The 24,924-nt window shown below is 48.0% G+C and overlaps 1 protein-coding gene across 3 annotated transcripts; it reads right to left on the bottom strand.

Annotated features, from left to right (window-relative positions):
• Positions 1–307: 307 nt before the first annotated feature.
• On the bottom strand, positions 308–24,921 carry EXTL3 (exostosin like glycosyltransferase 3). Of its 3 annotated transcripts, none has more exons than XM_032959409.2 (7): positions 24,786–24,921; positions 16,501–18,037; positions 12,526–13,616; positions 8,359–8,486; positions 6,415–6,559; positions 5,287–5,415; positions 308–5,038 (listed from the first exon to the last, which is right to left on the bottom strand). In XM_032959409.2, the coding sequence occupies exons 2-7, from the start codon at positions 17,615–17,617 to the stop codon at positions 4,829–4,831; spliced, it is 2,820 nt and encodes a 939-aa protein (XP_032815300.1). In that variant the 5' UTR covers positions 17,618–18,037; positions 24,786–24,921; the 3' UTR covers positions 308–4,828. The 3 variants fall into 3 exon arrangements, with proteins under 3 accessions (XP_032815300.1, XP_032815301.1, XP_032815302.1); XM_032959410.2 differs by having other exon boundaries at positions 24,761–24,893; XM_032959411.2 differs by lacking the exon at positions 24,786–24,921 and adding an exon at positions 18,848–23,026.
• Positions 24,922–24,924: the final 3 nt, after the last annotated feature.

Raw genomic sequence — 24,924 nt, 5'->3', positions numbered from 1 at the left:
CCGCGATTTACTACCCCCACCCCCCCCTTTTGTCACTCCGCTGCCCGACGAAGGGGTTCAACCATGCTTCGCCATGCTGGTCAGTGCAGGTTGGTGAAGGGAGGGGCCAGGGACAAGTTCGGATATCATTTTGCCAGTTACGTTTTACCATGGCTGGGAATCGAACGCGGGTCTTAGGGCTCCGTAGCAGTGAGTGTTGCCAACCACTTCACCCATGCCTGTTACCCTCTAACATTTCCCGAGACGATTTAAAGTTACAGGGTGGGGGGGGGGTGTCCCGTTCACCGCTTAATCTCGGAATGCGCAAGCGGTTCAGCGTTCATTTTATTTAGAGAAGCGTATGCCGTGGTTTTTAAAGACATTGGACTCACCGCAGAGAACCGTAGGGACACGACCACACACCGATAGTTGGCGCCAAACTGTGCCGCACGCCCTCCCGCACGGCCTCGGGGGAGCCTCGGTAGCGATAAAGTTACGACATTTTTTTCTTCCGGTTCCGTTTCTGACGACGTACACATACGCCATCGGAACGGGAAAGGGTTCATGCGTTGTAACCTATTGACATTGCGAGGATGTAGCTTTGCCGTTAGGGCATTAAACGAGTGCCGTTTTGAGCTCACGGAGGGGTTCCTCCTGGCCAGGGTGCACCATAGCAGCTCACGAACGCATTCACTAACGACGACGAAGCTGCAGCCGAAGCTGCCGGGTTAATAATTTGGTCGAGGCCAACAGCCCAACGGTCTGGGGAGCAGTGGCTGCCAAGCCCCACGTAAGGGTAACTCGCCCACGCACGAAAATCACACGCGCGCGCACACACACACAATGGAGCTAATATAGCTTTGCATTTGTAACACAAAGTGTGGGCATTAATAATCCTTACGTTGTACACGCGGCTCTCCCGTGTAAGACTGACGGGCTACGTATACCCACATCGGGACCCCGACTCCCACTCTGGTGGACAAATGGTGACGTGGGGTTAAACCAAGTGTCGCACCCGATAAAAGCTTAAAAAATATATACAAAAAAATTGAATAAATATCACTTAGCCTAATTGAATCGACAATATCCACAACGTTACAAGAGAATGCAACTCGTATTAACTACAGGCATCCCATAACATCGGCACACACCAACAGGACATAGACAACATGTTATGTAAACATTACTTTCTTCACGGCCGTTCAAAGGTGAGTAACCTCGGGATTTCACACACAAAAACACATATACTGTATATATAAAAACGGCTCGCAAAAATAGTCAGTCGTTATCGTAATATTGTAATCGAGTACAGTAACCCGGTTTAAACGTTAACCCGGTTTAAATGCACCTAGCCGGTGGTCAGGCAGCAACTTGCCCAAATTCCGATCGGCACATCGGTATGACGCATCAGTGCGACGCGCCGGGAATACGCTTGCCGTCACGCGCGAGCACATTCTAAAATCGCCTTTTATCAATACAAAATTTAGTCAAATACAGTAACACTGTCGATATACCACACGATGGCTGGGCAGAATTGTGACTGGCGACATCAACCAACGATACGAAACGAACATCAACAATTACCTGGGTCAGCTCCCCCGATGTGTATTTTGGGGCCGTACCGCGTGTTGCTCGGCCTGATGTCCGACGTTTCTCTCCACACACTGGGCAGCTTCTTGGGGGGGGGGGGGGGTCTGAATTCAATTCCCCAATTGCGCAAAAGAACTTCTGGAACATTTCAAGAACCGATTCCACCAGGTGCCGCCCTGAATAGGTGGGGCATCGTGCCTTAACAACTCATGGTGGGCACAACCCGAAGTCACGTCAAAGAAATACAGCACAACTGGGACAATTTACACAGTGGAATCATCTCGTCGAGCACAATCAAAGTCTGCCACCGGCAAACTCCTCCAAGAACTCGGGAGACACGAACTCGAATTTTTAGAGTATAAAAAAAACGTATTACAAAGGATAATCTTTCGATGTTTTCGATCAGTATCTTGCACAGCTGCTCTATATATATAATGTCGAAACGAAACTCAACTTTTTACAGAACTCAGAAAAGTTCCGTCCAAGGATGTGGTGAGACAATGGGGTACGATTCACGCTCTCGCCGCTACGGGAACAAAGCACCGATGACGAAGCGAGCACGGTCTGTTACAGGAGACAAAACTAAACGCCAAGTTTGTTCCCGTAGGATTTTAAAATGTATCTGTATTTTTGTAATTGCAGTGTAACTGATATTTTTGAACAGATGGCTCCGTGTCAATAAAGTTACGAAGACAATGAGCGTAAAAATGATTAAAAGCGACGGGCATGAGTGACAAAAGTCCATCAACAACAAAACAAAACCGTCCGCCTTTTTAACCTCGTTAAGTCGGTCGAAATTTAAAAGCCTCCGGCAGATCCGGTTTTATCAAAGCAGGTCATCGGGACGGCTATGTTTCCATTAAAATGCGGTTAATTCTTTATTTTGCTGCACGTCTGAAGGTCGCATCATCTTCCTTTCGTACGTACATAACCCGTCCGTGCGATCGGGTCTGCGTATGCGCGTTGTGCCCAACTAAGAGCGATACGGGTTTCCACGAGGTTTTTTTTTCCAAACCACAACTGCCTGCCGCCAATAAAGATTCCCGTACAAACGGCCAAACGTTAACGCCACTGCGCCCAACTTCTTGCAGAATTATAACGGGGGGGGGGGGGGGGGGGGAGCGGTGGGGGTTTGTGGAAACTAATGCAAAAAACCCCGAGCCCTTAATGCAACAATACATAGCACTGGTCTAAAAACCATTTCTTACAGATAGAGGGGGTTACTATACAGGAGTCGGGCGAGAGATACGCTCACACCAAAGCGATTCGCAGCGACGCTACAATGTTTTTTTTTGTTATTTTTTAAATCGATCAAATAAAGTATCTACCATCCCACATGTGCCGACGACAGTCCGAAGAATTAAACGGCAGTGAACTACGACAGGAAATGATGGAAGAATCGAACGGAGAAGGCTGCACGGTTGAGATGCAAATGCCACCAACGGTCATGTACAAGTTTGCTAAATAAAACGAAATAATTGTTGGAGAGACGAGTTTGACAAATTTTTTTAAGGCAGGCCAGGATCAAAATGATGAAATAAACGAGGTGAGTGAGGGCAACATGTGGTGCTTTTAAACTTAAAAGTTCATAACGAAAAGCAGCATACCAATGTGCGTAAATAGTGTTGTCCGTTGGTGCACAATGTCAGTTATGACAGGAAAAAAAATGAAAAAGTACGCAAAAGAAGCATGCAGAGGTACATGCCTGGGAATTACACAACAGAGACATCGTAGCGATGTTTCGTCCAAGTGGCCGTGGGCGAGACATCACAAGAGTGGGATGATGGCCGATGGGCGAGGCTGGCGATGGCATGGTAGCCAAAAAGGAGGAAATAACCCGCAGAGGATGACCATGGCAGAGACGGAGTAACAGGCAATCAGCGACCTCGTGGGGAGGTCTTAATCCAGCAGTGGTTAGAAAATGAATGATAACGATGACAGTCTCGCAATGAGTCACGTGTGTGTGTATATATTATATAAACCATTACAATATAATTACGGGGTGGAGTGCTCAAAATGAGTCTCGTGGCTGCGATAACACCGCAGCTTATGGGGACAGCACAGCTTGATAATCGCGTGCCACGCCAAATGGAGAATAATCACCAAAATACCGGTCTCATTTTATTTCACCCATTGTTAGATGAAGGTCGCCGCCTAGCAATATCCCAGCACAATCGAAAGGTCAGCGGCTTTTATTTTTTTTTTTCAGTGGCCTGCTTTTTTTATTGGCTGGCTGTGCCAACGCGAGTTTCACATCTGTATCTTTATTTTGCCGTTTTGTGTCCATTCCCATTGAAATTGACATTTAGCCACAACAAATGTTGCTACAGTATATATATATGCGTGTGTATAATCTTGTATAGTCATCGGTTACAGTGTGTTTAATATGCATTAATGCGTTATCTGGCTGTCGCCTGATGAAGCTAGTTGTAATTACTAACGAAAAGTCACTCAAGATTGTAAATGTTGTGGATTTACTCTCCAACACAACAGTGTGCTGTACACTAGAAATGAATTGGCATGTTCTGTTTACGTGACAAACCTTACTAATTGGCCGTGTCGGGTGGTTGCGGGTTTAACGACATATCTGTAGTTACGTGATCTAACCCAAAAAACCTGTGTTACGGATAATGCGGTAAGATTGCACAACAAATTTGCGAACGTCGCTTTGTTTAATGGAAACAGCCTGCGTAGCGGGGCATGTTTCTTTTGTGGCTTGGCAGCATACCGTGTTTAACGTCTAAAATACGAAAGCCACTTATGTGCCTTTCCATCATCGCGGGGGGGGGAGGGGGAGGTCAACAGAACCACAAATAAATACAGTACTTACGCGTCATAAACTGCATTCGGCATTCGCTTCGTGCGATGGGTTCAAGTCACGTGTGAGAAATAAATAGGCGTCAAAAACCAGCGAAACCAAATCCCGACAGTCGATACGAGCGTCCCTTGGGCGCATTCCCTGGGCGGCGCGCGACTCTTCGCGATGAACATCGTCGCGCGCAAGCCTTAGGGGGGCTTTCAGTTCTAACAGGAATAATTTAGGCGCCCGCAACTCTTGCAGAAAGGGCGTCCAAAACCAACTCTAACCATACGACGAAGGAGGAGCAGAATGAGAAGCGCCATTCGTTAAAAACTCCGCAGATCGTTCACACAGGCTCCCCCCGCCTCCCCGGCCGAGGCTCGCCGACGGGGTCGGTGGCAAAGACGATGACCGGGGACCGCCTCTCCTCTTCCTCTTCCCCCTCCTCCACCTCCTCCTTCATATGAACTTAAAGCACTTGGTTTTGTCGTGGGGCAGCCGCGTCTTGAAGAGCACCGAGTCGGCGCGGAACTGCGTGTAGAGGAGCGGCATGTAACCGTACACCTTGACGAAGAAGTTGATGCAGCGGTGGCGCTCGTGGAAGTGGGACTCGTCGTGCGAGAGCGCCTGGGGACAGCCCGGGCAGCGGAACGTCCAGCGGGACGTCACCTGCGGGGTGAGCAAATGGACGGAGACGAGACCAGACCAGAGATAGGACGGGACCTGTGTTAGGCCACCTTTCCAGGGATCTGTTCTTTACGAACCGAGGCAAATCCATTCCTACGTGCGAGAATTCTCATGGCACGGAGCAGTAGCGCATCTGCAATTTAACACAGAAAAGGGTAATAAAATAAAAAAAACAAGATCTTTAAAAATTGAAAACCAAGATCTTAAAAAAAACACTGGATGAAGGTCACCTTGATGGGCGGCTTGCGCGTGATGTGGGAGACGAGGAAGTTCATGGCGATGTCTTCGCAGTTGATGTACTCGTCGACCATGTCGCGGATGGCTTGGGGCATCACGTACGAGTACAGGTAGGCGTAGTACTGCAGCACAGCGCACCACCCGCAGGGCCATTAGTTTCTCTATTCACAGTATCTAACATGTAAAATATAGTGACAAAATGCAAGCTGTGTCTCAAGACGCTATGGAAGAACAGTGGGCATATTTGTTTGATAGACAAGAAAAGGTATATAGCCAGTACTTGAACAGGGGGCAGGGAGTTGACATCACGGATTGCTGAGGAAGGGGATTTCACAATTTGGGGTCGTGTTTATATTTAAGAAATAATTCATCTCATCTCTACTGTCCGACTCCATCCGTATTTTCGAATTTATTATTGCGAATTCGTTGAGCATTAGCCTAAAGGAAATCGGCATCAAATTTACATGAAATAAAACGAAATTATTACGAGGCATGATTAGTTACAGTTTCTCGGTGAGATGACCACAAGGCGATATTAAACTGTGAGAGAGGCGTCACAATTGCATCACGAAAGAGTTATAATGCCGTGGCTCACTACAGCTTCCAATTAGATAATTATTTCTTAACGAGTTTTCACCTCAACGGCGGAGCTTCAAGCCCTGTGTTGCACAGCATGCAAACATGGGGCCCAGGGCACACAGCTGCAAGATCAGGGCTGTTTGTTGGCGTGGCGAGATGTTAACTACCTCACCTGGTATACAGGCGGTCGTGGATTGGATCCCGACCTTGACGCCTACTGCTGTATATTTGAAGTTTGCATGTGTCTCTCTATTCCCGTAGTTGCGTGGATTTTTCTCCGGGTCCTCCGGTTTTCCCTCCACATTTAGAATCAACGTGCATTTAGAGTATTTGGGTGGTGTAAATTTCAACGTAATAAGCCACTTCGTTGAGCTATCATTTGCGGCCAGCTCACTTCTGAAAAAGAGCTACATAAGCTCAGTGGGCCTTACCTGGTCAAATAAAAAAAATAGTTTTGTTTCGTTTCAGTCATTTGGGCCGTGTCTAAACTACAAAAGGGAATGCTCCGTGGGTCGATTAAAATGCAAATGAGCAGATCTCACCTTGTGGAAGAAGGCTGCCCCTGTGAGCACCATGGAGAGCTCGCACGAATAGTTGGAGTTGTAAAGCCACGACTGGTGCAGCGAGTCCCAGGCGTGGTAGCGCCCGGGGAACCCCACGATGCGGTCACGTGCCTCCCGCCAAACCCTGGGCGCCAAAATCACCCAGGTGAAGAGAAACACCGGGACAGTTCCCCCCCCCCCCACCCCGTTGTGTAGGCGACACCACCAAAGATGCAATTTGACGTTCCAGCCAGCGAACACGCACGCATGCAGTGTAAAATAAATGCGGGGAAAACAAGAAAGGGGGTGAAATTCAATTCCAACATTCTTTAAATTGAGAAAATCCATCAGAAAAGGAAATTGTGTGCAAGCTGGATACAAGCAAATTTCACAACACACGAATGGTGTGTAGCTCACAAACAACGGGAAGGCACAACACCGATTATATACCACGTGGTCACCACGTTGCATGTTCGATGCTCTCTCAGCCTTGTCCAGACCACCAGCTTAAGAGCTGAATGTGTGGGCATATTTTTGCATAGACCCTCAATTCAAAGGGTTGAAAATATTAGCCATCCCATCAGGCATAGGTGAAACGGAGACAAGGGAAGACCGGTTTTGTTCTCATTAGGAATCATCAGTCGAGTAGAGTCATCAGTGACACCCACTCAAATATAAACATCGACAAACATATTTATTTATCTTGCATATCTGGTGCTCTAACTGCATGAGTCACGTGTAAAAAGCGTTCGTGAAATAAATTAAATCAGTGTTCAATGCTGCTCTCAAAACAGCTACGGCAAGTGTTAATGACTATATACCCTGTATGTAAATGTAACGGTCCACGTCATTCCACCTTTGGTAACCAAAATGTTTCGCGTGGCCTGCTCGCGATGGGCAGACAGCGAGAGCGGACGCACCTTATTTCCCACTATCCAACCTGTTGCCGACCTTTCTTTTAGGCGGGAGAGGGGGGAGCGAAAGGTCGCATCAGTTCAAAGCAAAAGCCACACCACACTAACCGCTACCGCGTTGAGCAAGTGACATGTGCCCGGACACTGACCACCACACTTCCCCCTCCCACTCACTCCTCCACTGGACTGGTTTGGCCAGTTTGAGAGAGGGGAAAACGAATGCGGCATTTTTTTGTTGAGCAAAAGGCGTCCAAATAACTGAAGGTGTTAATTCGTAGCCTTTGAATGGCGTGTTTTAATCCTCACCTAATTACAATCCAATTGTGCTACGGGCATCCGCAGAGATGAGGAAATATCCATTCAGTAACCCTCACTACGGGCAACTCCCCCACCACCGCGTGTCAGAATAGCCCCTTGAAGATAACATCACAGAATGACGACTGAAGTCATTCGAATGGGCTTCTTTTAAGCCACACCAGGAGGCACACCTTTTATATGCCCTGCAGAGGGTAAAGGCGCAGTAAACCGATTGGTCACGCCACTGCTGGTGGAATGGGCCTCCGCGAGAGACCCCTTCTAAGAGGGTATTTTGGCCAACTCTTCCATGAACGATTTATACTGCTGGGGGGTTATACAGAGGCACACACGAGGGGGGATTTAAGAAACCTGCACCATTATTTCAACTGTGCCGTGCCAGCAAAATGAACTCGCGACCTCTGGATTGCAAGCCCAGCATGATAACCGTTAAAACGCGGCAAAGACTATGTATTCGCACGTCAATTAAAGCATTTATTTTATAAAAATAAAAAAATATTTTTTACGTAACGTGATTTTGCAGTCATTGGTGACAAGGTTGACATCGTCAAGCCACCACACTTGAGAACCTGGTTCCAGCACGGGCGAGCTGAACCCCACCTTCGAGCGCAGGGACTCAGCGGAGCCAGCTCAGTGCTCTGCAGGAATAATCCAATGCGGTCCAACGTCTTCAAAACACCATTTGCCCAAGGACGTTTTTTCGTATAAAACCCACCTGAAGCCAAACATGATTTCGTCATGTCGAAGATGTGCATCGTCGTCGATGGACAGGATCGCCTCGGTCTCGATGGCGTCGTACGGCAGGAATCTGTTGTTCAGGCTGTTCTTCTTCGTCTTCACAACCTGCAACATGCGGCCGGGGGGGACAGCGATAATGTAACCCATAGATTATGGGGCAACAACACGCAATATATAAGTGTCATCATATTGCCTGATCAAAAAAACTCACTAAAAAACGAAACTCTTTTTCTTCGGCCAGGAAAGGCCCACTGAACTACGTAGCTATTTTTCACAAGCGACCTGGCTATCACAAATGATAGCTCAATGAGGTGTCTTAGCATCGTGTGTAAATTTGTAGCAACCGACTACTCTAAATGCGTGTTGTTGATTCTAAATGTGGAGGGAAAACTGGAGGACCCAGAATACTATGGGGAGAACATGGAAACTCCAAATATACAGCAGGTGTCAGGTTCGGGATCGAACCCACAACTTCCTGTATACCAGGCGAGGTAGTTAACATATCGCCACCATGGCTCCCAAGCCCACTTGATAAACGTATTAAGTGGGCTTGGACAGCATAGGTCACTAGAGGTGACGATGGTCGGGGGTTGAGACTCATGACAGAGTGGGAGCCAAAGGAGGGAAAACACGCCCGAGATCACGTCCACTGTGGAGATGGAGCATTGAGAACTGCTCATGTGCAGGTGCTCGATGGATCGCTGCATCGCAAGACAGTGAGAGATGGCGAAGGCTTGGGCAAGGCAATAATCCAGCAGTGGATTAATCATGGCTGATGATGAAAATTACAAACAATTCACGAGCAAACCCTTTCGCTTAAAAGACAAGGTTCTTAACACAAAACACACACAGACACACACAGACACACTGAATGATCAAGCCTCTTAGATGCACCTTGTGTATACTCGGCAGTGTCCGGAGGCAAAGGGTTGACTATGCGTCCGTGGCTCTATGCCCGTATTATCAGTGAGAGATAAGCCTATTGTAAGAGCACTCCTCGTGAAGGTATTCAGAGAAGAAGCCTGCACTACGCATTTGTCCTCCAGGTCCCCTCTGTAAGAGGGGCTTGGCTACTTCCACAAGCTCTCACCTGGTAAAAAAACAAACGCTGGCCCGATTGGTTACACAAAACTGCATTTAGGCACACAGAATTCAATACATCTCTCCAGCCCGTATTGTTCAACGGCCGACCCAGCAGGGATACCGCTGGACTAATGGACAGGCAAGGTCATAGGTTATTAGAAACCGCTACCTGCATCTCGACGACAACCACTTCTCGGTTCCCTGTCGTTGGCTCCACAAAGTGCTGATGCAAATCTTTTGAGAATTCTGTCATGCTTTTATATCGGAAAGGATGAGGAAACATGAACAACAAATAGCTCTTACATTGGCTCGGTCTTGTCCCACGTTGAGTTTGAACATCAATGAGAACAAAAAATATATTTAAAGTGGCTGGTCAAGCGCAGCCACCACAGGGACACATTGTCTTGCAGCCACACAAACCGAATGGTAAAACATTTTTTTGGGTTAGGCCACAATGCCCTGGCCAAATTTCTGTCGCAAGACCCTCCCATCAGCCAACACAGCCAAACCCATTAAACTGCAACTCGTACAAGCGTTTGACGCGCCAATTATCAGCGTCACAATTTCACATCCTAATTTGAGCAATTATACACGATGTTTCACTTGCCACTACGAGATAAGAACTGTTCGCTTTTTGGGGATGAAAGTAGCAAAGGACACCTACAAATTACCAGCCCTGGCCACAAGCACTGAATTCTTACCATTTGAAAAAAAACCCATGATATTTTTTTTTATTTCCCAAGAGACACACACACTTGCATGGCAGCATGCCTCTTAAAACCAGAACAAAGCCAAGCCAGATGCTATCTTCAAAGACGCACAAACTTGCGCTGCGGCGGGGGTTGCAGACGTTCCACGGGTCGGCGAACAAAGGAGGCTGAAATGCAGACGAGCTGCAATCCTCGCAAAAATTTCTGCTTATTTATTTTCTGTCACGCGAGCCACCCCCCCACCCATCAACCCGGCCGGAATGCCACCCACTGAAACACATCAGCTTATGAATTAATGTATTTGTTTGCAATGAGAATGTGGGAGGGAGAGGGGGGGGATGGTCATGGAATATCTTGGAATATTTCTAGAAAAAAAATAGAACCTCACACGCACACAAAAACACAACTGCGAGTGCGCGGTTGTTCGAGGCATGGCAAGCTTGCGCTCGAGAGCACTCCAAGCCGCATCGATCGCTGCCGTCTATACGCATCAACCCCGCAGTTAGCGCCGGCGAAAAAAGAAAGTATATCAGCACACGCCGGAGGTGTGTTTTAGTCACATTGTGACTGTCCGTAGAGGACTTACAATGCACCCTTTTCACAAGCCAACAACAAAACGAACTGGGTGCGTAACGGTGGAGCAACGATTCCAAAGCCGACCACCCGAGTTTGATTTGCCGGCCGCGGATAACATCAGTGGCGGGTGATAGCTGAACCAGTCCTGTGCACCACCCCCACCGCCCTTCACCATCCCGCACTGACAAGCGTGGTGATATTTGTTCAAGCAAATCCCTAATGACTAACACGACACACGGAGCTCTTCATTCAGCAATGGATTTACAACATAAATAAAAATGTAAAATTCTAAATATGTTATTATATTAAAGCTGAAGCTGCCCTTATCATAGTAAAGCAGATGAACAAGGAATATGGATATCAGAGTAATAAGGTTGTTTTTCAGTGGGCAGAATCCACAGTGCAGATAAAACACAGCTTTAACAAACAAATTCACTTCAGAAAAATATCCACCCATAACATTACAATAGGTGTGCTAGGCACAAATGGCCACTTACAATGAAAGGCACTTGACATTCCATTGAAAAACCCAAGTTCACAAGGAGAGTTAACACTAAATAATAGTAATAAATAATGAAATGCCAAAACATCTATGATGTCAAAGAAAAAAAAGGTCTGCTCATTAAATCCATATCTTTGCCTTTATCCAGGCACACCACTATCCTGCATCAACAGCTTGACTTTCAGATACACATCTACAAACAGTGGCACGAAGAGCAGTCACCATAATACCAATGACTACGGATTGGTCACGCACGTCTAGTATATGTACACGTATCAGCATTCGTGAAGCACTATGTACGAATTATGCTGGGGACACTTCTGTACCTCCTCTCAGCAATGAGATACAAACATTAATTAAGTACTTAACACCGAGGTGAAGACGTCACCACACCCTCGCGATCGCTTCCTTCCCGAAGATCCTCTAGTTCAATGGTTCTTAACCTTTACTGCAGCCTGCACCCTTTGGTACTCAATCGTAAAAACATTTATTATGTTAATAAATACATAGAGGTTTCATGGCCATGTCTCGCACCCCCAGGAAGGGCATCTCGCACCCCCAGGGGTGCAGCGTGCACCCCAGGTTAAGAAGAAGAACCACTGCTCTCGTTGTTGCAAATTCACACCTGACCTCAAAGGACTGTTGTTGTAATGCATCACCGTTAGGTCTCTTTATTTGACCACTCCAATGTTTACGTCAGCAACCTTCCCTACTTCTTCCTGCACGCGCGTTCTACCCATCAAAACTTAATCTTCCGTACCACACCTCCAGTGTTTTGTTGTTATATTCTGTTCCACACCTCCACGTGGCTTAGCATTTTCAATGAAGTTCCTAGCATGAACATGTACTTTTTTAAATGCAAAGGATCTTCATTCATATTACATTTTTTTACTGTTTTAATTGCATCTTAATTGCATTCTAATTGTTTTACAAAATGTACACATTGAAATTGGTTGTTTTTCTTTACTTAATGAAACCCTGGCAATTAAACCCTCGAGTAGCTCTCGACGAGGCCAATCGATTGACACTAGTTTTGTTGTCGGTAAGGCAAGACTCGTGTCGCTACGCGGTTTTTCCCCACCCCGGGGCAGTGATGGGACCCCGGGGTCCCGCCAATTGCTTCATATATCGAAGGCCATTTATCTATCGATCCCGATGTTATTTCCGCGTTGCTTTGTGGAGGTCTCCTCCAGCAACAGCGTAGTACGCGAAAGTTGGGACAAAAAACAATCCCGCTCTGCCGTGCCACGTACGCGCAATAGCATTCACGTACCGTGACAGGGACGCCTATGTCGGGCCACACCAGCTCTTCGGAGGGCAGCTTGGGCGCATTCCAGACCACCACCACCTTGTTGAGGTAGGGCAGCCCGTTGAGACGTCGCACCGAGTCCATGAGCACCTCCTCGCGCTCGTACGTGAGCATCACCACCGTGAACTGCTCCCTCGGCAAGTTCCCGCCCAGCGCCTCCTGAAACTCCTTGCCCGTGCCGCCGGCGCCGCCGCCGATTGGCCGGAAGCCCGCGCCGGAGCCGAGGAACTGAGCCTCGGACGGCAAAACGGGGTCGAGCGGCGTGAAGGGGAACAGGTAGAATGGTCCCGGCGGGGAGTTCCAGCTGCGGTCGGCGTCCAGCATGACGAGCGTGTAATTGCGCTTGTATCGCTCCGAGGCATAGGGCGGCTCGTTCTCCGCGGGCCCCAGCTCCAGGTCGCCCATCTCGGACGGCGGGTTGAGGCCGTCGGCGGGCACCCTGGCGGAGCGGTGCGGAATCTCGGGCGACGGCTCCTCGGGGACAGGTGCCGGCGGAATGTGGGCGCGAGCCCGCACGGTGGCCAGCGCGGCGCCCAGCGCGCTCTCGGCCGACGCCAGGTACGTCTCCCACAGGAAGCGGCCCTGGCGGCGCATGGCGAGCAGGTCGTTGTCGGGCACGCTGCGCAGCAGGAAGTGCAGCTCCGTGACGCGCGCCTTGGGCAGCAGCACGGCCGCGCGCTCCCAGCGAATCGTCTCGGCGAAGGGGAGGCGGGCGCGGTCGCCGCCCAGCACCACCGGTACGGCGCCGGCCTCCAGCGCCTCGTACACGCGCGTCGACGCGAGCTGCGACGCGGAGAGGCGCGGGTCGCCGGCGGCCACCACCAGCGCGAACGTGGAGCGGCGCAGCACCTCGATGCGCGACGTGCGGTCACCGCACAGCGCCCACTCCGATGGGGAGCCGCCACCGGCTGCGGGGCCGCCGCCGCCGCCACCGGCCGCGGGGCCGTCGCACGTCAAGTCGATCAGAACGCTCTCCTGGCCGCCGGCGACAATCGCCTTGAGCACGGACACGATGTGGATGTCGTAGAGGTCGATTTTCCTGCCCTCGCCGCCTCCTGAAAGGCGATTTAACAAAAAAAAAGTGTTTTTCGTTTCCTCGGATCGCGCTCAAAATTGAAGCTTGTTTATTAAATACATGCGTGTATTTTTCTGAAAGCATTTTCACACTATATACTTGGCACGTAACAATGCATCAATTTAAATTATTTCTAATGCTCGCAACACAAGCATCGATGTTCATACAAATTATATTTCAATGTTAAAATTGGTTGAATATTCGCAAAGGCTGTAAAATAAATCAATAACCATAAGATGACAAAAAGTAGAGAAAATTTTTGATTCAAGAATCCAATCGTGATCCTGATAGTCCATGGACCAGAACAGGAATTGGTACCACTTTTAGTACCGAATTATTTCCATGGCTCAAAAGAGTAGATTATTTTATAACCCAGTAATGTCAAATGATTAACTTATAATTAACTGTTGTTAGCCACACAACGAAATTGGAACCACTCAAGCGATGCCATTTTGGGTGGTAGCAACAAGTGAAATATCTGGTCTGAGCTCATGTGAATAGTAAAACCCATAACCAAAGTAAATCATCAAATTGCTGGTGGCATAAAGAATTAAGCCAACTGTGAAGTAGAAATAAAGCACAGCCAACAATGCAGTGGGTATTAAATTCATACCCTTCCTATCCTTAACAACTTTAACACACGTGTTTTATGGAATTGTAAAAAAATGCTGCACAAAACTAACTCGCAAAGCACAAAACAACTTTACGAGGGACGGTAAAAGTTAATTGAGGCTATTCCATGCCGTTAATTAATCTGACTTTAATGTTCCTACCTCGACTTGGGTAGCATTGGAGAGGCCATTACAACACAATCAAACAACCGATAGGGCGCTTTGATGAGAAAAACGCGACACCACGCTAAAACTGCGCTCTAGATCAATGTCCCATTTAGTGCCCTCTCCTTCAAGATGGGCATTGATTCACACTTGGAAACAATCTCGGGGAACCTAGGGCAGCACCAGGGTTATAGTTCGAGTTCGAATTCAGGCTAGGGGTAAGTATCAGCGCCAGAGCTCGGCTTCAGTTTCCGCAAGACTATCGCTAACAAAGGGGATGTATACGTTTGACCCCCTCTACGAATCGGAGCAATGTCACAATTCGGGGTCGCACTGCAATTCACGCACAGATTCTATGTCTGCCATTGCAGTGCATGTAGAATATACGGTGTTATGAAGCTATAAAATCTATAAATGACAAGGACAGAAATAAATCCAAATATAATTATCGGGGGCTCTATGGTGGCCTGCATTTGGTAGGACACCAAAATCCATTTAAACATGTATGCTTTCGTGACCAATATCATCCATAATACAGGTATTTTTTTGGGTTATATTGCCTAAATACAAATGTATCGTTAAACCCGCCACTACCCGGCAGCCAATTACTAAGGTTTGTCACGTAAACAGAATATGCCAATTCGTTACTAGTACAAATCTGGCTGTCGCCTGAGGAAGCTAGTTGCAATTACTGGCGAAACGTCGTACTCAGATTGTAAATGTTTATGGATTTACGCTCCAACACACCGGTGTGCTGTACTAGTAATGAATCGGCATGTTCTTTTTACGTGACAAACCTTCATTATTGGCTGTGTCGGGTGGTGGCGGGTTTAACGACACTTTCATATTTACTCGATCTAACCCAAAAAAACCTCTATTAAGGACAAAAAATCCATCAATGTACATTACTGAGATGCCACATCTATGCACCTCACCGTCATTCACACGCGCAGCAAATATACGTTCAAATAACCCTCAAGAGCCGCACGACGTGGGGAGACCCTCATTCATTAGTGTATTGACAAATTGGCTGCACATACACAATCGAAAAAAATAGATTCTTACATTCAAGTAGAATGGGTACAATAATCCATCTGAAGCAATGAATAGATGGATTGTTGCATGCCTAGCTAATAAGGGTCTGCTTGGCATTGCATCGTGCATTCATACTCAACTAAGATGGAATCCCAAAAAAATAACGTATTTTGGGTTGTCCAATACAAGCTTGCTATTATGGCATGGAGTGGTAGCACAGTATGCTAACCCCTGTTTTAATGAACCCGGCAAATCTGACATCCTTCGCCAGCCACAGCTTTGCGATATGTGAACGGGCTCCGAGCACCCCCTTTCACCAACCTGTGCTGACCAGCATGGTGAAATATGATCACACAACCCAAATGATCGGCACAGCGTGGGGAGGCCTTCATCCAGTAGCGGATTAACAAAGGCCTGTATATTATAACAAATCATTAGTGTTATTATTGTAGTGACGACATTGTAATTTGAAATATACATCTCAGCGACTTAAAAAAAAACCTAGAAATTCAGCTCTAAAATACTCGACACTATTCCGGTGGTCGAGACTGGAAGACACGTACAGGCAGCAAGTAATGTATAGTTGCTCACAAAAGATTAATTATTGATCCCTGTATATAAGATGCTAAATGTCTTGTATAAGGGTCGTGCAAAGAGCCTGTAACACCTACATACCAAAGACATCTCACTGGGTCTCTTGGACCCAGCAGAACACAAATTGAATGCCCACCACATAAACCACGTTTACATGCCATGCATCACAATGAAAAGTACATAGCCAGTCCCTTTGTCAAGCCACTGTTGGTTGAGGGCCTCCCCATGCCGTACAGATCGTGGGGGTGATTTGACCACTCCGAAGGCGGGGTTAGCAATAGACGTGGTGCCATATAAGTACAGTACAACAACGTGTTTTGCTGCACTGCCTTCTGCTGACCACATTCCCGCATTGTGGCTTCCCTCATGCAAGCACTCTCCAGGATTGAGCCCGCTTCGCTTACGAGACCGTACAAAGGTCGGGCGCAGGCCGGAGCGCCGCGTGTGAAATTCGGTCACCTGCTTCCTCGCCCTCTCCGCCCTCCTCGCCGACACGGCCCCGCGACACGCTCAGCTCGCTCTCGCCCTGGAAGCTGAGCAGGTACTTGCGCTTGGCTGGGACCTGCGGCGGCAGCTGCAGGAAGTTGGGCTCCGCCATGGCGTTGACGAGCGGCGGCATGACGACGTCGAAGCCCGGCCGGTACTGCGCCTCGGCGAACACGGGCTGCGCCAGCATCGCCCGGCCCGTGCTCACGCCGTCCAGCAGGTTCCGCGTGGCGCTCGCCCGCCGCGACAGGCTCAGCAGCAGGTGGTTGCGTCCGTCCGACCGCCAGTGCGGCAGCGCGTGGAGGTGGCGCTCGAGGTCGGCGGCGGGCAGCGCCGACCCATCCTGCGCGTCGCCGACCAGCACGACGTAGAGGCACGCCACCTTGGGGTCCTGTGTTGCGTACACGCTGGCCCGCAGCGCCGACTGCACGGCCTGCCGCACCAACGGGTCCAGCGCGTCTCCCAGGAGACCCTCCGAGGGGTACAGGTAGACGGGAAAGCCCGACGTGAGCGGGCAGCGGGAGAAGTCGAAGCAGCTGTAAAAGCGGCACTGCTGCGCGGATTTGGGCAGCGGCAGCATGGGGTCCGAGTCGTCGGGGAGCAGGCGAATGGGCAGCGAGAGCTTGGGCTGGTTCTGCGCCAGCATCTCGCGGTAAGAGCGCTCCGTCTGGCTGATGGTGTTCTTCAGCTGCTGCAGCTCCTGCTTGGCACCTTCGACGCCGCGCCGCGCCACCTCGAGCCGCGCCCCCAGCTTCGCGATCTCCCCGTTCAGCTCTTGGCGCCGCGCCTCCAGCTGCAGCAGCTCCTCGCTCACCGACTCGCGGATCCGGCACAGGTCCTCCACGTGCCGGCCCTGGCAAAGGCTGGCGCCGCTCGCGCCAGGGTGCCAGGGCCCCACGGGTGGCCTGCCGGGGTCGCGGTTCTGCACGTGGTTCCCCTTTCCACCGGTGCTGTCCAGGTCGACGGCCAGGTAGTAGTGGGCCACCAGCGGGATCGTCACCAGGATGACGAGCAGCAGGCATATCAGCCGCGTCAGGCGCATGCCGTTGGTCCACCACTGAATGCAACCAATGCATCCAGCGCGTGACATGGTAACGGTTCTGTTAGGCTTCCTCTCTGTGCTGCGGACAGTCGGCGAGTGATTCCATTGCGAGGGCTCAATGCGCGACGAGTGACTCGATCAATACGCGTCCACGGGCATCTTTACAGGCAAATTATTGGGGATGCGGCGACGGCCGTCATTGATACGTCAACTTGACTGGCAGATCAATCGCCCGCGGCAATAAAAAGGGAGAATTTCATTTCCATTATCCAAAGCCGCACGTGGCTGCTGGAAATGATGAGGTCAAACCTCGCTCATAAATGTTTGCTTAGCCGTGGTTGAAAAACGCAATATTTATCGCCTGCCTGCATGACAAAACATTTCATCGGGACGTGGCAGGATGTGCAGCACCATTCATCTCAGTTCTTGGTGACGTTCCGCTCTCCCATCAGGAAGCATTTTCACAGCCTGAAAAACAAGCAATTCACTGTTCTTTAACATACATAAATTAAATCGCTTAATGTCCCAAACATCTGTCAAGAAGACAATGCCAGAGCCCAACACATGGGTTCCACACCCGAGCACGAATGCATACAAAATGCCAAGTGATTGTTTTACAATCTGACTGCAGTCGTGTGATATCAAAGTGCCCCTTCAGCAGTAAAAATAGCAGACTTGCAGCAAAAGTTATACTTGGTACACGACACTCGCCTGTTGTTTTCCTGTGTTATGCATGAGAGCGATTTTGGTAATTACTGTGGAACTACCGCAACAGATTGAAATCTCTTCCCACGAGGATGTCAAGAGATTGTTAACATGGCACTTTCATATGCATCCCCAAGTGAGTGCTGGAAAGCTGCCAAGTCTTAGAGTCAAGATGCAACCAGACCTGAAGGTGCACATACTATTTATTCCAAAGCAGCATCTCAAAATAGCAGCATCAATGACTGCACAAAGGTGACCTCTCAATATGTGAAACCGTCAAGAGCACTGAGGCAGTAATGATAAAATTTTAAGTTTGAATATGGGGCTCAGTCACCCATGAGTAAACTGGGTTCTCATGTGTGGTGAGCGAATGGTCTCAGCCCAGTTACCAATGATTGCACAAATGAAAGCATAATGTAAAATTTGGCATATTCCACCTCTAAGGATTAGGAATTGTGATTTTAATAACGTGCAGCAAACACTCTTTGAAGGGGCAATGAGAGGTATTGCCCTTAGTGTGATTAAAAAAAAAGCCTCTTGAAAAGACTTCAGTAGTTCTGTGACATAACTTACTGGGGGGCCGTTCTCTGGCAAGGTGGTGCACTTCTCACTGTGGGATCTCCGAATGTAAATGTCATAATCTAATGACAGCATGACACCAACGGCACAATTGGAATTCAACCGGGAGAAGAGGGGAGAAGAGGGGAGAAGAGGGGAGAAGAGGGGAACCCCCCCCCACCCCCCAAAAACGGTATTGTACATAACGACCCGTCGACTGGCAAATCAACAGATAAGCGACTTCAGATGGCGATAGTAAACGCTCGGGTAGATTGAGCCATGGTGCCATCCAGGTGGTCGGGTTTGCGCTCCTGTGCGCGCATCTACTTGGACGGCTGAGCCCGCTGCCTCAAATGTTGGGGGCTTAGAGATTCATTTCCCAGACAGCGCGGCATTCCATGGCACCCATCCATCACTGGGAGCATCTAAACCCGCAGTGCCGCCTGTTATCGCTCCTGCCCCGCCATCGGCGACGTGCACCTTGATATTCAACTTTGCAAAGCACGCTCCGAAAATATTGCACCGTTGGCATTTGTCGGTCAAACCACAATGTATGTATGGCAATTTTTTAAAAATATTATATAGCTTGCCAAAACTTTTATATTCTGATTGCAACCATAAAGACTGCCGTTTACAGGAGAGAATGGACAATTTCTTAAAGCAGATTGAAATAAAGATATTTCCTAGATTGCAATTGTGTAAAATCTACTTAAGGGTTTGCTTTTTCTGGCTGTAAGCACAATAGAGAATCATTTCATCAAGTAATACTCCATGCGGTATTACATTTTTAATCAGCTTTTGCACACGTATAGACTTACGAATTTCAATTACTTATACGGATAGCACAGTTCTAAAAAAACAGATACACTAGCTGACTAAGGACAAAAGAAACAATGTATATCCTAACTCTGTTTTAAGCCGAGCTCTCGCAATCAGAGGAGGAGCATGCTGCACACACACAATGTGATAAAAATGCATTTAGTTCTTTGCACATTTTGTTTGCATTCAAAAACGACCGAGCACAAATCCACCCCCATCGACGCAAATACATGCATGCAAATTAAATTCGGCCCACACACAACAGGCGGGCGACACAAACATAGACAGAAAACATAACTGTCAGTCAGTCACAGCACAGACCGAACACTTTAAAATATTCCCCCCCCCATACCCCCACGTTTTCTGCACAAACACTGGCCGGGGCGGGGAGGGCAAACAGGATTGCCACCAAAGTACGTGCCAGGAAATGCTCTTTCATCACAGACTCGTGCCAACTCGAGTGAAGAGGTCAAGCTCTATGTGTAACGACCCCCACCACCACCATCATCAAAACCAGCAGCAGCAGCGCCGTGCTCAAATGTCGTGCCAATCCAATAAGAGCCAGGCAAGTGCCACAAAGGCTTTACACAGGGCTGCTAACTTCTGCACGATTTGTCTGTCGGAAGAAAAAAGTAATCCATTAGAACAAGAGAAGGACGCGGTTGAAATCCGAATGTGCCCAAAATCCTTGCCATCAAGCATTATAAGGCTACGTATAACAGAAGCCTTTAAAAAAAACAATCAAAAGAGCTGTTTAAGAACTATGCCGAAGCTATATTTTGACTGCTGATGGTGTAATGAAAATAATGCAAGGATTTTTCCTGATGCTACGTTTACTAGTGTACTCAGGCAGAGCCCTGCGGCGAATTCAAAATGCCACTCGATTCATTTTCAAGCTACACGCTCGCAGGTTCGCGTTACTGGGTAATGCAACGTGTGAAAACGTAAAAGACATAGGAAAGTGGTAAGCACAATGCACACAATACGCCTGATAACCCGAGTTTGATTGCCAGCCACGGACGAACATCTGTGACGACAGATATACAGGAAAACCTTGGATTGCGAGTAAATTGGTCTGCGAGTGTTTTGCAAGACGAGAAAATTTTTCAATAAATATTAATTTGATAAACGAGCGAGGGTCTTGCAATACGAGTAGTACGTATACGCTTTGTCTGCCGAGCGTCACGTGATCACAACTGATATACGAGTGCTTTGATATACGAGTGCTTTGGATTACAAACACGTTTCCGGAACGAATTATGCTCGCAATCCAAGGTTTTACTGAATCCGAACCAGCCCCGAGCCTCGTCCTCCGTTGCTAACTGACACGGGGCTGGCATGGAAAAGCACGATCACGCCGCATGACCGTAACGGCATGGGAAGAGTGACCTTTATCCAGCAGTCTGTGAACAAAGAACCGTGAATTATTACTGTAATTACACAAAGGCCATCACTCGGAAAGATTTTGAAGCTTGCACTGGTAAATGCTGCCATGAAGCCATAAGTTCATTTGGATGACGACGTATGCAAGAGGTCAAGGCAGAGAGTGGCACACAGAACTGCCTTTATTTCTTTCCCGCTACATTCAGGCGCTGGCCACTTATTTCAAGCCACAGGGAGACTTGTGGGGCAGGGAGGGTGGGGGAGCCAATTGCTGCACATAAGAGTGTGGACTCAAACAGAGAACCCCAGGATAGCCCACAGCACAACATCTTCAATCACTTGCATAACGGGCAACTATTGAATTCAATCCGGTAGCGGAACAAAAGGCAACAGGGGGCAGCTCATTAACAAGCACGTACACACATCCTCACACAAAATTAAGCAGTGGGTATGTACAGTAGAGTAATACATTAGGTATTAATACAATTAGCGTCAAGGCAAGCAAATAGTTTTTTAATCACATCCACCAGCATACCTGCTAGACAGATGAAAGACCATTTAGGGCAATTAGTCAGTCCAAAACATGGTCATCATTTTAGGTCGAGTCACAAATGGTGATGAAAGGACTTACGCATGCAACCGTGTTTAAGCGACGGACGCTATCACCTGCCAAGACATCACAACTTTGGCAATGACAGACGATATGTGCACAGACATAATCTCATGCGGGCTTGGCTACGTCGAGTGGTAAAGAACGCGCACAAGATCACCCTCTAATGTCCATGTTAAGCGGAACAGCCAAATATATATTGGAAAATGAACAAACATTTTGGGCCATGGCACCTTGTTCGGAGTTGGACGATAACAACGCAGACGTCATGCGTATCTGCAACTACAGAAGGAGAATAAATGACAACGCATCTTTTGTATAAATACCATAAAAGGTGAATGCGTGTGTCGACTGCTGCAAGCGTGGAGTCCCACAAATGTACCCCACCACAACATATATTTTTATTAAATCCACATTTTGACCACACTACAAACCATTTCGTCACGGGGCCACCCGTGATGAAGAGCTTTGTAGAGTCTTCTTGGTTCTTTCGTGACTTTACCGAAAGAACCAAGAAGATGAATCCCTGCAGTCACGAAAGCTTTAAATAGAAATTTAGCTTTGTAGAGCTCATTGGATTCGTCCGGCGTAAAGATTCCCATTATGGGGGCGCGTTGTTGGCTTGGTTCGTCGATTCACTGCCACGGCTAGAGACCATCGGCGGTGTTATCTGAACCCGTGCCGGCTGACCCCCCTTCACCAACCCGCATTGACCACTGCTGACCAACAACAACAACAACCCACGAGTGACAGGGCATGGGGGAAGAAAGCCTTGGTCCATCAGTGGACTTTGACGAAGGGCATGTACGCAATCATCATCACCGGGTACACAAAGCAGTGGATCTTAGAATAAGGTCACGGCGATTCCTCTGTATCGGCTAAAAGGGAACCCTTAAATTATCAACAAATACAGAGGTGTTAATTCCTTTTAATTATTTTAACTATTTGCGGAAAATCTACCCTCGGCCTCGAGTCAATGGACAGATGCTTCCGTTCTGGATCGATACGAATTATTTTATATTTTACACACACACACAGCCTTAAATAATGAACTTAACATCTGTTTTTAGACCTTGCGTGGTAAAAAAAACTATCTATGACTACAACACTGTACGGGCCCTCCTTCCCCCCGCTGCGCGTTAATTATTAAAGGGGGTCTCGCAACAGCTTATTAGAACATCAAAAGGACGACGCCGACACAAGCCGCTGAACTTTAAACAATATAAAAGCCACCGCTGAACAATTTTAAGACACGCGAAGCTGCGCGCAAAATAACGGCACCCATTAAACTTCAACTGTCCAACAAAAATGTTTAATTTAAAGCTTTCGTGACTTGCCGGGATTCATTATTCTTGGTTCCTTTTCGGTAAAGTCACGTAGAACGGAAACAATTTTTATTAATTTTTTATTGTTTCCGTTCTACGTGACTTTACCGAAAGAACCAAGAATATTATTATTATTTTAATATAATTTTCTACATAACGTGACTTTACCGAAAAAAAACACAATGAGTGTAGTAATTTATGCAGTCACGAAAGCTTCAATTCTATATTAACCAAGAATATGCCAAACGATATTGAGAATTTCGAGCAAAAAAAAATACCCCCCCCCAAACTCCCCCATAGATTTAACTCCACAAAAGTCTGTGGCACATTTCTCCGCACACTAAAAATGTGCAACAGCAATCACGTCAGTTTCATAATACATTTGGCAGAGTATGATACAACGGGTCACACACACACACATTCCTGTCCGCCTTGTTCATGTGAATTCCGTGCACTGACAAACACTGTACACAGTAGTGTACACACGCACGCGCGTACTGTATGTTGAATTTCTTTCGCACCGTACGTAGCCAACCGTGCTCATCGTAGGGTGTGGGGATGGGGACGATAAACTAGACGCAATAAAGCAGTTTGAAATAGACAAATACACAGGGGAGTGAGTGCACAAAATACAGCAGAGTTATTGCATCAGGACACACATTGAACGTTACACAACACAGCACGCACAGTGCTGCTAATACACAACACGGCGCGTAAGAAGTGTGCACAATAGCTGTGCACAGCCCATGAGGTGAGTCTTACAAAACACTGATACAATATAAGCAATGCACGCTTGCACCTTCCGCAATAACAGACGAAGTACGAATAACACCTCACGGTGCAGAACACAATCATGCAGTACACACATCTTGTGGGGACGCATGGATGTATAATACCTCTACTGGATATCTGTAAACAAAAACAAAAAAAGCTTAGTAGCTCATCGGATTTCTATCAGGCCAAGTTAAAGATTCCGATTTAAAGCGGGCACGTTTTTAGCGATGTAATATGTTGAACACGGTTCATTATGAAGCTGGTATATACACTTACTTGCACAGCTATAAGCAAACACAGTACAACACAGCAGAGTACACACCAGCAGAGTACAGAAAGCAAGAGTCAACTCGTCCCGAGTGGCAAGTTGTGAATACGGTAGTGAGTGTACAAGGAAGAATTACCTTCAACCAAGTCACATTTTAACGCGAACTATTAAACGTTGGAACACCGTGCCAGGGACGTGTAACGCAGGCGACGTGGACACCGCGATGCGCTGCCAATTAATTTGCACAATTGCGTTAGTTTAATTCTCAATACATTTTGAGACGTTCGAGAGAAACCCACGTTATAGTGAAATGGGAGGCTTTTTTGCCGCTGCGATTTACTTAACACACCAGAAAAGATGTTAATCTCAAAAATCAAGCCACCGATTTAACGCGTCTCACATTGCACAACTTTTACACAGCGCCCTCAATCGTTACCATAATCGTCCCCCCGCCACCCACCCCGCGTTATCATCACAATCGAACATTAATCAACCATCGGTAGCAGCGACCACCGATAAAGATAAAATAAAGAGTGACCGCGAATCCGGCAGGCCGCAAAACCGGCGCGCGCGAAGCCTCACGACTTTCCTGTAAGCCCTGCCGGTCAGGTCGCACCGGAGACCGGCAGTGGTGGTGGTGTTGGAGGGGGGGGGGACGGCGGCGGCGGCATCCTCGACCGGTCCCGTCTTTTAGTCACCCGTAAACGAAACACACACACGCACGCACGCCACTCGCGTCAAACGTCCACCTTTGTGTGAAGTCTCCTCTCTCACCTTGTCGCCTCCAGTTGCCTCTAAGCCCCTTTTTTCCCCCCGTCTCTCTTGGTGTAAACCCGAGATTAAGACGACTCGGTCGAAGGCGGGAGGAGCGAGGCGGCTCCGATGGTCACGGCGGGGCGGGGCGCCGCTTCGA

The sequence above is a fragment of the Petromyzon marinus genome, chromosome 23 (assembly GCF_048934315.1).
Source record: "Petromyzon marinus isolate PM22_M1 ecotype Great Lakes invasive population chromosome 23, UKy_Petmar_22M1.pri1.0, whole genome shotgun sequence".
Taxonomy (NCBI): Eukaryota; Metazoa; Chordata; class Hyperoartia; order Petromyzontiformes; family Petromyzontidae; genus Petromyzon; species Petromyzon marinus.
This window is presented reverse-complemented; position numbering and strand designations above follow the sequence as displayed.

What these genes read in the sequence shown, in the direction of transcription:
- EXTL3 (XM_032959409.2), bottom strand. Translation starts at nt 17,617, where the DNA reads ATGTCACGCGCTGGATGCATTGGTTGCATTCAGTGGTGGACCAACGGC. An exon ending in GAAATCATGTTTGGCTTCAG is followed by an intron (nt 6,560 to 8,358) that starts GTGGGTTTTATA and finishes TTTGGCGCCCAG; the next exon opens with GGTTTGGCGGGAGGCACGTG. An exon ending in CGCGCAAGCCGCCCATCAAG is followed by an intron (nt 5,039 to 5,286) that starts GTGACCTTCATC and finishes CTCACCCCGCAG; the next exon opens with GTGACGTCCCGCTGGACGTT.